A 14,653-nucleotide genomic window follows, 5' to 3' on the forward strand; every position below is an offset into this window, starting at 1 on the left:
CTGCATGTCTGTTCAATGTGTCCAATACTTTCTCAATGTATTTTTCTAAATATCCACTGGGAAGTCTTTCAGTGTGTCAGTGTGGAATCTACGCACAACAAGCAAAGTCAAGTCCACAACCATTCTCAATAGCAGACACAGGACATAAAATAAGTCTCAGATACTGGACCCAGTTGCACTGTTGTTATCTATAATTTATAACAAAAAAAGAGGACTTGGGTCACTTGATGCTTGTTTCTTTTGTGAGGCAGTTCTGTACAGTGGTTTAATAATCTTTACAGAAGCTACAGGGATTCCTGTTTTCCAAGCACATCACTGAAGGGTGAATGAGACCAATACTTTCTCATTATGGTCCCGCAAAGTCTATTCCAGAGATCCTCAATGAAATCAAACACTGCAAACAGTCCTATACACAAAGAGGATATTCAACCACTACCTTTGACTAGGAATTCATTGTACTTCATAATCAGGGATAGAACTGAAGAATTCCATGGAAGGATCTCCTTGCAGGATATGTTTACTGTATAAGAGAGCCCTCAAACTGCCTTTTTTATCCTGTATTTACAGTATATATACACACAAGTATATTATGTACAAAGAAAATGAATTACATAGAATGTGCCAACAAAGAACAGTTCTGAATGACATGTCAATCATGGACAGTGACTATGGGCCCCTGGGTTGACCCCTGTGACCTCTGAGTGTCTGTTTAATCAGCGCTGTGTTGTTGTTGTTCCTGTGGGTATTGCGTTGCGTAGGCAGAGTCGACAGCAGTCAGGGTCACTGCCCAGGCACTGCACAGTCACAACAAAGCTGGCATGCTGAGATGTCGCTTCTAAGATGGACGCCGATGACAAGGATTATTGAAAAAGGTTCAATCGATCCCCACATAATGTCCCTCCAACGTGCCACTGATCCTGTAGGATCCCTTGCTCAGTGGCACTGAGGCTCAGTGAGGATAATACAGTTTACCTTTGGGGAGGCGTTAGTGTCTTCAAATAACGTTTTTACAACCTCTAAATAACCCCTGCTAAGCTGTTTTAGTTTCGAAAGGGAGAAAAAAAGAACATGTAGGAAATTGGCCGTGGTTGTTGTGGAGGAGAGTCCCGACGTGAGGCTCATTGATCAAAAAGGGATTAGTCTGGTCTAAAATCCTTGGCACCACCCGAGCGAAGCTGTTTTATCTAGGAGGATATCCTTTTTTTGCAGTCACAGGTAATCCAGTTGATGTAATAGTTTTAGTCCGTTCGGAGGGAGGGGATCCTGGCTCGGAGCCTGCAAGGGAGCTCTTTGTTAGGTCCTGGGGTGAATCTGAAACACACAGGGAAGAGGAGAAGAGAAACACACACACACTTAGACAGAACAAAGGCATACAAGTGCGTGAGGATTACACCCCGAGGAATTTCTCCATTCCACATGTCAAAACAAGAGGTCTTTTGAACTGAGAGGCTCATCTCTCTCACCTCCCCTCTGCTGTTATTGCTAAAAACAGACAGCTTTTGTGAGAGTGAGCAACATCGAAACTGAGGTATATTCTCATCCATGAGATATCAGAGAGTGTCGTTGCAAAAACCTTGGTGTGTTTCCATGCTGTGTTTGTCTGCTCTGGGTAATATCACTGTGGCATATTTTCTGCTTTATTACTTCACACTTCTGTACCCATGATCAACGTCATGGAGAAGCCTGTGCTTCCTCAAACAGAACCAGCCAATCATCTCTCAGTATTTCAGCCTGTCTATCTAAGCGCAGTGAAGGGACTTTTGGTTCTGCTAAAAGGGACGTAAGCCTGACTGTCTCCCTGTGGTTTAAATTCAACAACTCTTATTTAGTGTCAGTCGTGAATCTGGCTGGATTTCAATGGCACATTGTGCAGCCCTCAGGCAGCTATAGAAGGCTTTTCAGAGCGTTGAATGAGGTGCTCAGTATGTTCATGATGAACCAGACTGCTACATCTTTACCTGCTGCATCCCCTTTGTCTCGTCTTGGTTACACACACGGTATGTTTTCCAATGTCGACAGTGTGTCTCAATATATCATTTAAAAGTTCACATCTCCTCAAAAATGTGATATTATGTTTTTATATTTACTAAAAATGCTCATTTACTGAAATCAACAACATTCACGGCAATCAATTTAAAACTTTGACTCTGATAAATCCTATTTAATAATCAGAAATGAGGACAGAGAATAGGGGACACACCCTGCACAACACCCTGCACAACGTGGAGCTAATAAAAATGTTAAAAACCCAGTGGCTCTGGTCTCGCCCTCACACTGCTCACAATGACATTTCCATCCACAGGTCTCTGCTGGTGGTGGCAGCCAGGTGTGTGTGTGTGTGTGTGTGATTGAGACAGGGACAGGGCCCTGGGGGACCCCTCGGGGCCCTGGGCACAGCTCATACTAATAGGTCTGTGTCGTAATTTGGAAATTGTGGGGGTGGATGGTAGAATGATGTGGAGGCTTATAGCTTTCCTCTCTGACAGGTCAGAATGTTCATGCAGTTTGTGAGTGGCCCTGTGTGCACCACCTCTGTCAACCCAACTCTCCTGTCAGAGAGTCCTATGTTAGCATAGTTTTTTATAGTTCACTATCATGGTATAACATTGTGATGACATTCAACATTTTCAAGATTAAGAGCCACCTTTTTTAAAAGCTGGAGTGATATTGATCGTTTTAGACAACATTCACAACCATAAACACCATATAGGAAAGTCTGACTTAGTGTAGCATGCCGACTCGATCATTCCCATTCAAATGTAGTTTGACTCAATTTTCTCTTTACCAGGACACAGCCTTACAGTAGCAGGTACCACGTGTACTCTCCCCCTTCTCTAATCTCTATACAGAACTAGCCCCTTTGGTCAGAGAGCTAATCCTCAGGGTGAAGCTGTCCAGCATTTGCATCTGTTTCATCTCTATCAACCAATGAATGGCCAAATGTCACAGTTTGTTCAAGCAGAAAGTGACCTCTAATATAACAAGCACAGTTGTCATTACGCCTGCTTCTCCCACAGAGAGACAGACTGAATCCCACAGAGGTTTGTTACATTATATGCACCTGCTGTCATTTCAGCTGTCCTCTGTTCTGTCCCCAGCAGCAGGTAGGGATGGATTGGAAAAGGATTCCCAAACTTTTTTTCCTGTTGGAAACGAAGCCCTCTGCATTCTAATTTACAGGCCACATTAAAATGCAATTTGCATAGACATCAATAAGTAAAAAGAGCCAAGGACAATTGCCTTAGCGAAATAATGTAGACATTCTCTTTCCTTCTGTTTCTCGTTAAGTGCTGAACACATCCATTCCATTTGTTGAGGAACTTCTTTGAAAAGCAACGAAACCCCCCCAAGGAACAGAAAACTCCAGACGACAACAACATACATCAAGATCCATTTAATGTGACACTGACAGTGGGTATAGAGCAAAAGAGTAGAAGCAAGCAGAACCACTTTACATGAACCTTCCATCATAAGGCCTACATAACACTGTTATGAGAATGACATGACAGACGACATAAACAGTGGAGGCAGTTGATGTCAGCTTATGACACATCTCTTTATGACACTGCAGGCTCGGCCCTAAACTATGTCTCTCTGTCACCTGGGGCTGCATGGCAAATGGTGCAGCAAAACACAAATGGCAATGCTTTATGGACCAGTACGCCCTTCCCCCCCTCTGAGGGCCAAAATGTATCTCTCTCTCTAAAGCAGCGGTCACTAACATTTTCTGAGTCAAAATGCAAGCCGAGATCTAACGCTCAGAAAAACAACAACATGACTAAAAAAAAAGTATGCCTATGCAACATTAACCAATTAAAACCAGTTCTGCAGCAATGAGGTTTGTGCAGTAGGCTGTAGGCCCAATACATTATCACTGCATACTGGCTAAGCTTGAATTGTCCTGACAATGTTGTTCTTCTAAGACAATTTTGAAACGATGTTTCAACATTTAAGGTGTATAACCACACTGGTAATAGACCATTTGTTGTATTACTTGTGACAAACAGCTGAGTGAGCATAGTAATTCACTTTAGTTTTTTCACTGGACTGATGGCCTGCATCTGATAGTCAGTTTGAGGGGAGGGAGCAACGGTGAGGCTGCCTCTTACCCGATTCACCATCCCTTCTCTCTCCTTCCGCTGAGAAAAGGGGACACAGTCTTCCAGCTGCAGTATTTCTGCCTCGTGCATCAATTTATGTTGTTGAAAAACTCCTCGATGTTAACAAAGACACGCCTCAAATAACAACAACCCAACCTTATCGAAACACTTTGCTTTACTCATTCATTGCAGCTGCAGTGCTGGTTGCAGTGTGAGTGGAATTTGGGAGAACGTGCATTTTATGAACTATTAAACTGTTGAACAAAGTGTTGGCAGTGCTGAATAACAACTTAAACATGAACTTACTCATAAACACAGCAGCTATTTGCTGTATTCGTTGAGTCTCCACTCATGGTTTTAAAACTTTTGAAATCTCACATTATGAACTTTGCTGTGCGTTCGATGCTTCCTATTACATTGTGTAGACACTGTGCAGACGCAGTGTTACGAGCTATCTGATTGGTCAGTGGTAGGCCTATAGGTGCACTTGATTTGCTATCTGGGACTGCTGGGTAGGTGGAGTTCTACCTTCAGACACATGCAATGGTTAAAAATGGGAACACTTTGCCTTCCCGGTGCTAGGGCTGCTGAATCAAGTGCACCTAACACCAACAGCGCGAAAAATAAATAAAAAACAGGAACACAAGGCTTTATCGTTGTTGTTTTTTACGGAAATGTTTGATGTATTAGGTGTTGTTGTGGAATTTGTTAGATATTAGGTTTTGTTGTGGAATTGTTAGATATTACCTCTTAGATACTCTTAGATACTGCTGCACTGTCGGATCTAGAAGCAAGGGCATTTCGCTACGCTCGCAATAACATCTGCTAACCATGTGTATTGGTATTGTTTGATTGGTCAATGGTTTCACACCTTCAGATGTTATAAATAAAATGAAGGTCTGTTTTTCTCTCTCTCTTATACTGTATCCTGTCCATTGGCGAAAGGTTGTGTGATGTATTCTAATTTCCTAGGCTTCTAGGCCCCTGGCCCTATTACGCATCTCTTTGTACTATAACGCTAAATGGAGTCAGATATACTTTCTAATACACTTTGTTAATGTACAAATGACATAGTCTTATCACGGGTCATGTGTGAGTTATACACTGTATAATATACACAGATCAAATATTACCCCACTACAAAGCCAACGTTTGTCTTCTACTTTGTCTACTGTTGAAGACAGTTAAAGCAGTAATCAGCAGTTGAAACAATTAGAAAGTGGAGGGATGGGGCTGGATAAATGTAACCACTCTCAAATTCATAGACGGAGGTATGTACGCAATGACCGACCATCCATGATATCACAATTCTAGTTCTAACCGTGTTTTGAGGCTACAGTACATGCTTACACTTACTTTGTTTAAAAACATTGGAGTAAAACAAGATCAAATTTTGGGTTCTGATGGGGTATGACAATTGAACTAAGCTCATAAGGCATTTAGAAGTTGCAGTATATTCTTCAACAATCAATGGGTACATATCATTCATTTATAAGTCCAAACATGTATGTAGCAACTGTAGACTACCCCTTTAAGCTTACATCAGCTGTCATGTCATTATTATGAAAGCAAAATGCGGACGGATGGTTAATGTAAACTGTTACAAATATACACTACCGTTTGTGGGTTCGATTACAGGCTCCAAATGGCCAGAAACAAAGAACTTTCTTCTGAAACTCATCAGTCTATTCTTGTTCTGAGAAATGAAGGCTTCGTTCAATAGTACCCGCAAAACACCAGTCTCAACACCAACAGTGAAGAGGCAACTCTGGAATGCTGGCCTTCTAGACAGAGTTCCTCTGTCCAGTGTCTGTGTTCTTTTGCCCATCTTAATCTTTTCTTTTTATTGGCCAGTCTGAGATATGGATTTTTCTTTGCAACTCTGCCTAGAAGGCCAGCATCCCGGAGTCACCTCTTCACTGTTGACGTTGAGACTGGTGTTTTGAAGAATAATATTTAACGAATCTGCCAGTTGAGGACTTGTGAGGCGTCTGTTTCTCAAACTAGACACTCTAATGTACTTGCCCTCTTGCTCAGTTGTGCACCGGGGCCTCCCACTCCTCTTTCTATTCTAGTTAGAGACAGTTTTCACTGTTCTGTGAAGGGAGTAGAACAGTACACAGCGTTGTACGAAATCTTCAGTTTCTTGGCAATTTCTTGCATGGAATAGCCTTCATTTCTCAGAACAAGCCTGTAATCAAACCCGCAAATGTTGAAGCTCCAGATACTCAACTAGTCTAAAGAAGGACAGTTTTATTGCTTCTTTAATCAGAACAACAGTTTTCAGCAGTGCTAAAATAATTGCAAGAGGGTTTTCTAATGATCAATTAGCCTTTTAAAATGATAAACTGATTAGCTAACACAACGTGCCATTTGAACACAGGAGTGATGGTTGCTGATAATGGGCCTCTGTACGCCTATGTAGATATTCCATAAAAAAATCTGCCATTTCCAGCTACAATAGTAATTTACAACAACGTCTACACTGTATTTCTGATGGGCTTTTCTTTCAAAAACAAGGACATTTCTAAGTGACCCCAAACTTTTGAACGGTAGTGTAAGTTGAAAACATGACTTTACTGTGTGGAGTGGTGACAGTTGTTCATTTGATCAATTGATTTATGATTTCTCTTATTCAACACATTTGATGGTGATGCGTCTGTTGCACTTTGCTCTGAACAAGCCTCCCAGATGGGATATATCCTGTTGTGTTTTGTGACTGTCTTGAAAAGGTGCCTTCTGGTACTTCTAATAGACAACATGTGGCTCTTGAAACAGCAAAGCATATACTGAATTTACATGCTGAGGCAACAGCTAGGAAACTACCAAAGTATTAGTGAAATGGCTGTTATTAGTTTCTTCTTCTTCTCTCAGCCATGAATGATCCTAGGCTAACAGTCAATCTGTCTGGTGACATGTTCTGTCTGTCTGGTAGGGATTCTTGATTATATTGAAGCCTTCACATAATTAGATCCTTATAACAAAAAGGGGCAGGTAAGCAGAATGAAGACAAGATGTTACATTTTAGCTTTTTTTTTTGTTCTCTCCCTTTCCCATGTAATTGTATGGCGTGAGAAGAAATGGATTGATCTATTTAGCCAATGGAGCGGGTAATGTGGATCTATGCTGGGCGTGTGTTTGGAGGGGTCCCTCCCCAGTTCCCTTCACTGTGACTTCCTCAAACAAAAGGCCTGCCTTGTCTGCTGCTGATAGAGTACAGGCAAGCAGGACTCCCCCCCCCTGAAAGACAGCAAGAAAAAATACAGAAAAAAAGGCTGTCAGGCCCTCGCTTTGTCAGCTTCTTACGTTCAGGCCAATTTAAAAAACGAGTATTAAAGCTGATGTATTTATGTGTGTTTGTGTGTGTGTGTGTGTGTGTGTGTGTGTGTGTGTGTGTGTGTGGGGGGGGGGGGGGGGGGGGGTGTGCCTGATTGCATTTCACTGAGGCTGTTCAGAGCCAAATGAAACCCTGCAGGTGAAATGAAAAGGGGGGAAGAAAGTCCTGTAGGATTTACTGGAGTATAACGAAACAAATACAGATGAGGTTATTTGCCCTCAATGCAGAAAGAATGAAAGATGTTGATTAAAACAGGAATACAGAGAGGGAAATAAAACCCTTTTAAATGGTCTGTTTTCTATGCTGTCCGCTGATAGTTGTCTAAATGCCCTACGTTAGAGGCAGATCAGGACATAAAGCAGCCTCTGAGAACAACCCACACAACAAGAGGGGCAGGAGACAGACATACCCAAGGGTTTCAGACACACACACACACACACACACACACACACACACACATCCGAGATGAGCAATTCATAATGGGATTGGCAGACTGGGACTATGCACAGTAATCTAATTCACACAGTACCCAGTAGCAAAATAGGACATGAAACAAAGGAGAGAATGGATGAGAGATGGGGACTGATCCTACTATTACACACTGATCTGACCAAAACAGCAAATGGCCAGGGCAGTGTGTGTGTGTGTGTGTGTGTGTGTGTGTGTGTGTGTGTGTGTGTGTGTGTGTGTGTGTGTGGGGGGGGGGGGGGGGGTGCGTGTGTTGACAGGCGGCATGCATGTCTTTGTATTTCCAGATGTACAGTACCAGTCAAAAGTTTGGACACACCTACTCAGTCAAGGGTTTTTCTTATATTTTTATATTTTCTACATTGTAGAATAATAGTGAAAACATCAAAACTATGGAATAACAAATATGGAATCCTGTAGGAACCAAAAAAGTGTTAAATCAAAATCAATTTTATATTTGAGATTCTTCAAAGTAGCCACCCTTTCCTTGACAACAGCTTTGCACACTCTTGGGCTTCTCCCAATCAGCTTCACTAGGAATGCTGTTCCAGACATCTTGAAGGAGTTCCCACATATGCTGAGCACTTGTTGACTGCTTTTCCTTCATTCTGCCATCCAACTCATCCCAAACCTTCTCAACTGCGTTGAGGTTGAGTGATTGTGGAGGCCAGGTAATCTGATACAGCACTCCATCACTGTCCTTCTTGGTCAAATAGCCTTTACATAGCCTGGAGGTATGTTGGGTCATTGTCCTGTTGAAAAACAAATGATAGTCCCGCTAAGCGCCAACCAGATGGGATGACGAATTGCTGCAGAATGCTGTGGTAGCCATGCTGGTTAAGTGTGCCTTGAATTCTAAATAAATCACAGAGTCACCAGCAAAGCACCCCCACACCATCACACCTCCTCCTCCATGCTTCACGGTGGGAACCACACATGCGGAGATCATCCGTTCACCTACTCTCCTTCTCACAAAGACACGGCAGTTGGAACCAAAGATGTCAGACCAAAGGACAGATTTCCACCAGTCGAATGTCCGTTGCTCGTGATTCTTGGCCCAAGCAAGTCTCTTCTTATTATTGGTGTCCTTTAGTAGTGGTTGCAGAAATTCAACCATGAAGGCCAGATTCACACAGTCTCCTCTGAACATTTGGTGTTGAGATGTATTTCTATATTTGTATTTATTTAACTTTTATTTATACAGGTTTTTCTCATTGAGATAACAATGCTTTTCCCAATAGCAGCAGGGGAACAGAGTTTCAGACAAAACAACTTGCATATACTAACACAACATAAAAAAAACTATAGACACACATACAAGTACAACAATTACATATTACGTAAAAACAAAACACGAATGTCACGACTAGAAAACAGCTGTCCTAAAGACAATTACACTCGTGATATTTACATCGATCAAGTGTTAAAACTCCACCAATGTGACTAGATCATCAACTTTTTAAATGTTCAGGAGAGAATTCCAAAACCACGGAGCTGAGTACCTAAAACTATTTCTACCATGACCTGTTATAATTCTTGGTACTGTTAAAAGCAATTGAGAATGGGACCGTAATTTATATTTATTTATTGACCTGATTAAAAAAGAACAGAGATAAAGTGGCATTTTAGCCAGTATGGCTTTTTAAATCAGTGTATACGATTGTTTAAGCCTACGCAAGGTCAATGACGAACAGCCAATGACGCTGTAGAGATCACAATGATGTGATCAACGTGATATACTGAATCAAGTGCTCTTAGGGGAGGGGTTGAGGCCTGCATAAATATACTACCGTTCAAAAGTTTGGGGTCACTTAGAAATGTCCTTGTATTTGAAAGAAAAACACATTTTTTGTCCATTATAATAACATAAAATCCATCAGAAATACAGTGTAGACTTTGTAAGTGTAATTGATTATTGTAGCTGATTTTTAATGAAATATCTACGTACATACAGGTACAGAGGCCCATTATGAGCAACCATCACTCCTGTGTTCAAGTGGCACATTGTGTTAGCTATCCAAGTTTATAATTTTAAAAGGCTAATTGATCATTAGAAAATCCTTTTGTAATTATGTTAGCACTGCTGAAAATGTTGTCCTGATTAAAGAAGCAATAAAACTGGCCTTCTTTAGACTAGTTGAGTATCTGGAGCATCAGCATTTGCGTTTGATTACAGGTTCCAAATGGCCAGAAACAAATACCTTTCTCTTGATACTCATCAATCTATTCTTGTTCTGAGAAATGAAGGCTATTCCATGCAAGAAATTGCCAATAAACTGATGATCTTGTACAACGCTGTGTACTACTCGATTCACAGAACAGTGAAACTGGCTCTAACCAGAATAGAAAGAGGAGTGGGAGGTCCCGGTGCACTACTGAGCAAGAGGACAAGTACATTAGAGTGTCTACTTTGAGAAACTGGCAGATTAATTAAATATTACCTGCAAAACACCAGTCTCAACGTCAACAGCAAAGAGGCGACTCAGGGATGCTGGCCTTCTAGGCAGTTCCTCTATCCAGTGTCTGTGTTCTTTTGCCCATCTTAATCTTTTCTTTTTATTGGCCAGTCTGAGATATGGCTTTTCTTTGCAATTCTGCCTAGAAGGTCAGCATCCCGGAGTCGCCAATGATTCTATGATTCCATGTTTGTTACTTCATAGTTTTGATGTCTTAACTATTATTCTACAATGTAGAAAATAGTAAAAATAAAGAAAAACCCTGGAATGAGAAGGTGTGTGCAAACTTTTGACTGGTACTGTACATGAGATAGTTTTTTAATTGTTGACGAACGTAATTTATATTGCGCGTGTTGCATGTGCTGTGTGTGTTTTACTATAATCTTCAGTGGAAGGGAGAGCGCGTAGTATTTGTGTCATTTTGCCTAATTATGCACATTCTGTAAACACACACAGTTGAATATTTTTCACTGAGTATTTGAATTAATGAGAAGCCATTGAACATAAGTCAGTCAGTCACACTCCTATAGTTGTTTAGTGAAGTGCACATGAAGAAAAGCTGGAGAGAGACTAACCTTTACAGAAGCAAGAATGCAGCTCAGTTTCTGTTGAAGCATCCTCTGCATTTTGCTTCCAGAGCTAAAAAGGTGAGTATGGCGCAGTGTTCTGCAAAGAGAGGGTCAAGAGAAAATGTTGATGTGGATATTTAGGAATATATCCTTTTGTAGAGCCTTTGCCTCTGACCCTAATGCACACACACAGGATCCCTTCCTGTTCACTGACTTCAGATCACTTCTAGCACTGCACACAGTAATTGATTCATTTGAGGTGTTTTTAGGACAGTGGTACTCAAACCTCTCCTCAGGGATGGCCAGACATTTCATCATTTTGTTGTGGCCTTGAATTAGCTTCCCTGATTCATGTATTCAACAGGTCCCTGGATAGGTCGTTTAGGTATCAGCTAACCATATCATATGTTTTAGCAATCTGGTGCCCGACGGCACAGTCGATGACGTGTCACGCAACCATTGGTTGATGCATGCAATGTCTGAGCAGAGGAAGGCGACCAAGGATTTGATGATTAGTTGACAATTTGAATCAGGTGTGCTAGCTCTGGAATAGATCAAACACATAGGACGGTAGGGGGTCCCCAAGGAGAGGTTTGTGAATCACTGTTTTAGGAAATATGCTTGGCAACGAGAGGGTTCGTCCAAGGTTACATCCAACTTATGAAACGCATTTCACGTTGTTGTCCAAAGAATGCATTCTGAGAGGCGTTCTTAAAGTTTGCTTACCTTGACGGGCTGGCAAAATCGTACCATCCGGTCAACTTCTTTTCGCTTTTAGGGCTTGGAATAGCATGCAAGTATAGACTGTGTATTGCATAAGCAAGCGGAACAACCTTGAGAAACCCTGTGTGGTCTAACCTTCCCTGGCTGTTCCTGTCACCATTATCACATTAGTCTCTATTTCTATTCAGTCATGGTCACGAATCACTAAGAGAAGCGGGAGGCTGCACCCATAGAATGAATACAAATCTGCCGATCAACCTGTCACAGAGTGTTAGATGAGCTCACTTTATTCCTTTTATTATTTTCATTTCTTACGGCCGATTCTTCATCTTGTTTTTTTACACACTGCCTGGCAGTGGAAAGGCACTTGCTCTTAAGTTTATCTTCTAAAAGAGTTTACCCCTCAGGCAAAAACACGCTGTTTTTCACTGCCTTGCTTACCCTTTTCTGGCGCAGGTCATTGGATATTCTGCTTACAGTTTAAAAAGCCCACCTCACTAGAACAAACACATGCACAATACGTGTCAAGTGCACACTTTATTCCCACTGAACTCTGCTTGAGTTTTGAAAATGTAGGGTTCTTCATATGAAATAACAGGAGACGATTCAGGAGACGATTACCCAAATGATAGGAATGGGAAAGGAGATGAGCACCTACCACAGTATACCAGTGGATGTACCAAAGCGTTTGTATCAGAACTGTCTTGTCTAGCTGCGGTCACTCGGGTTATATTTACAGCCTGATAGGTTGTTGTGGTTGTTGTTGTTGTTGTTTTCTAGTGAGGGCTTCTCACCACGACTCAATTAACCAACAGATTCACATAGCTTATCTGACACATCCATAGCCATTGTGAGAGAGTAGTCTGTGTGTGTTGTGTTGATGTGATGTGTGCGTGCTGTGTTCAGTGTGATGTGTGTGTTGTCTAGGGCCATAGCAGAGTCTCACCCTTGTGGTCTTGATCTTGTTCCCAGAGGAGCACATCCATCCAGAGTTATCAGGCAGAGTCTTACACTCCTCTCCCTCCAGACACGGCTCCATCTCACACCACCACTTCCCAATCACAATGGACGCTGCCGGGGGGAGAGAGAGACAGAGAGAGAGGGCTGAGTCCAACCTGTCATTACACACAATATTGTTACACAGGCGTGGGCAACAGACACAAACACATTGAGGATAATTCCAGCTTTTCAGTATGATGAAAAAGTCCTCAAGTGAACAGACTATGGTGATAAGACCCACACACGTTTCTAAATGAATGTTTTCTCATCCTTCCTTGCTCAGAGCAATTTGTACAGTTTGTGAAATGAATCTCGCTGTTGACAATAATGTCTTGCCCAAACAGTGATTAATCATTATTTTGTTTTGATATAGTAGCATTGCATGGAGAAGCAGTAATCTTATTTTTAATCAAAACTAATTGCCTCTCATTAACATCTACAAAATACGTCCTCTAGCTATTAGACAAAACAAATAAGGTTCTTTCCCGTCTTCTCATCGAGATGATGGCGTGTTTGTGTGTGTGAACGTCTGCCTGTGCGTGTGCACCTATTGCATGTCTGCCACAGTAATTCACAGTGGTTTCTGTGACATTCAGACTAGAAATGATGTGCTTTGTGTCACCCATGTGTTGTTATGCTTCTGTTTTCAGTGATAGAAATGTCTTGTATAGAACCTTCATTCCCATTGAAGGCAATGAGCCAGTCTGGTGTTTGTCCTGCATGATCTTCTTTCCACCCAGAACTGTACTACTGTACTTATTATTATTTTATTTTAAATGCACATGTTTAGCATTAGATTAAATGCACCTCTTTGCTTAGCTTACCTTCCTAAAGTTTTCCATTCCCCTTTAACTGGATAGGATTGGAAGTATGAATTTCTGAGTCAAGATAGTCATATTGGGGTTTTCCAACTCACATCCTGTTTCACCTTTCTGGTAATCTGAGTAACCAAGGTTACAGGGTAGCAAGTCTTTGTAAGCACCTCCTTCAAAAATGCAGGGCACAGTAAAGCTCCTGTGCATTGTGGTACAAACTGTAGCAACGTACGGAGCAAGAAAAGGCTGAACTGTAGCCTACTTTTCAAACACTGGACACACACACACTCCGAGAATAACTGACTCATACAGTCGCTGCATTGGCTTTATAGAAACCACAGAGACTCCTCAGTGAAGTATCAGCAATCCCAGGCTGACGCTTCCCCTCCACCCTAAAGATGGCCTAACCGTGTGCTGAAGCTACCAGAGCTAGCAGAGCCCAGAGCAAAGCGTTATCTTCCTCCGCACACCAACCAAACACACATTAACCATAGGCTCCCCCGTGGCTGTTCACCACATACAGCAATTACCACACACTCATCTGTCATATCTCTTTCTCTCTCTCTCTTTCTCTCTCTCTCCCCGTCTTTCTCACACACTGTGTAGCTTCACTAAATATGCATCCCATCTTAATCACACAGCAATCCCATGTGTGATGGCAGGAAACATTATCTCACCATGAGGTCTTGCTGAGATGCTGCAATGTTTGTTTCCATGCTATTCTAGTTAAGCCAGGGCTGAGCTGGACAAACACCATCAACTGTATAAAGTCTGGTGCTCCAGGCAGACGCGTCTGATCGTTTTGTGCTGCAATGAGCCTGTTTTCTACTTACCTCCTGATTTTTGTTATGAATAGCAGAACCTGGAAACATTGAGAAGGATTTATATTCAACACTTTCAATGCAGAATCCACTGAATTGAAAATGGTAAAGTAATACCTGCAAAGAAAAAAAATATATTATTTGGAATGGAAAAGAGAGAGACGGTGACAGAGAAAAGAGAAGGAGAGAGAGGGAGAGCTGAGATTAAAATGCTGCTTCACCAGAGGGGTTGAAAGATGACCTGTAATTTGCATGAAAGATGAATGGTATTTACTATACTCCATGAAACATTGATTTCTCCTCACATTGTGTGCTGAGCGTCTACATCTGTGTTAGTCATTTCTATAGGGCCAGTCAATTGTATG

General features: G+C 41.7%; 1 protein-coding gene across 1 annotated transcript in view; it reads right to left on the bottom strand.

The window, feature by feature from the left end:
- Nucleotides 1-668: 668 nt before the first annotated feature.
- LOC139414288 (chemokine-like protein TAFA-1) overlaps nucleotides 669-14,653 on the bottom strand; it is a 267,404-nt gene continuing 253,419 nt past the window's right edge. The window contains exons 4-6 of the mRNA XM_071162197.1: nucleotides 12,600-12,724; nucleotides 10,937-11,027; nucleotides 669-1,311 (exon numbers count right to left, since the gene is read on the bottom strand). Of these exons, the coding sequence (XP_071018298.1) occupies nucleotides 11,001-11,027; nucleotides 12,600-12,724 (152 nt within the window). The 3' untranslated portion in view covers nucleotides 669-1,311; nucleotides 10,937-11,000. The remainder of the gene's footprint in view (nucleotides 1,312-10,936; nucleotides 11,028-12,599; nucleotides 12,725-14,653) is intronic.

Source organism: Oncorhynchus clarkii, chromosome 7 (genome assembly GCF_045791955.1).
Source record: "Oncorhynchus clarkii lewisi isolate Uvic-CL-2024 chromosome 7, UVic_Ocla_1.0, whole genome shotgun sequence".
NCBI classification, from domain to species: Eukaryota; Metazoa; Chordata; class Actinopteri; order Salmoniformes; family Salmonidae; genus Oncorhynchus; species Oncorhynchus clarkii.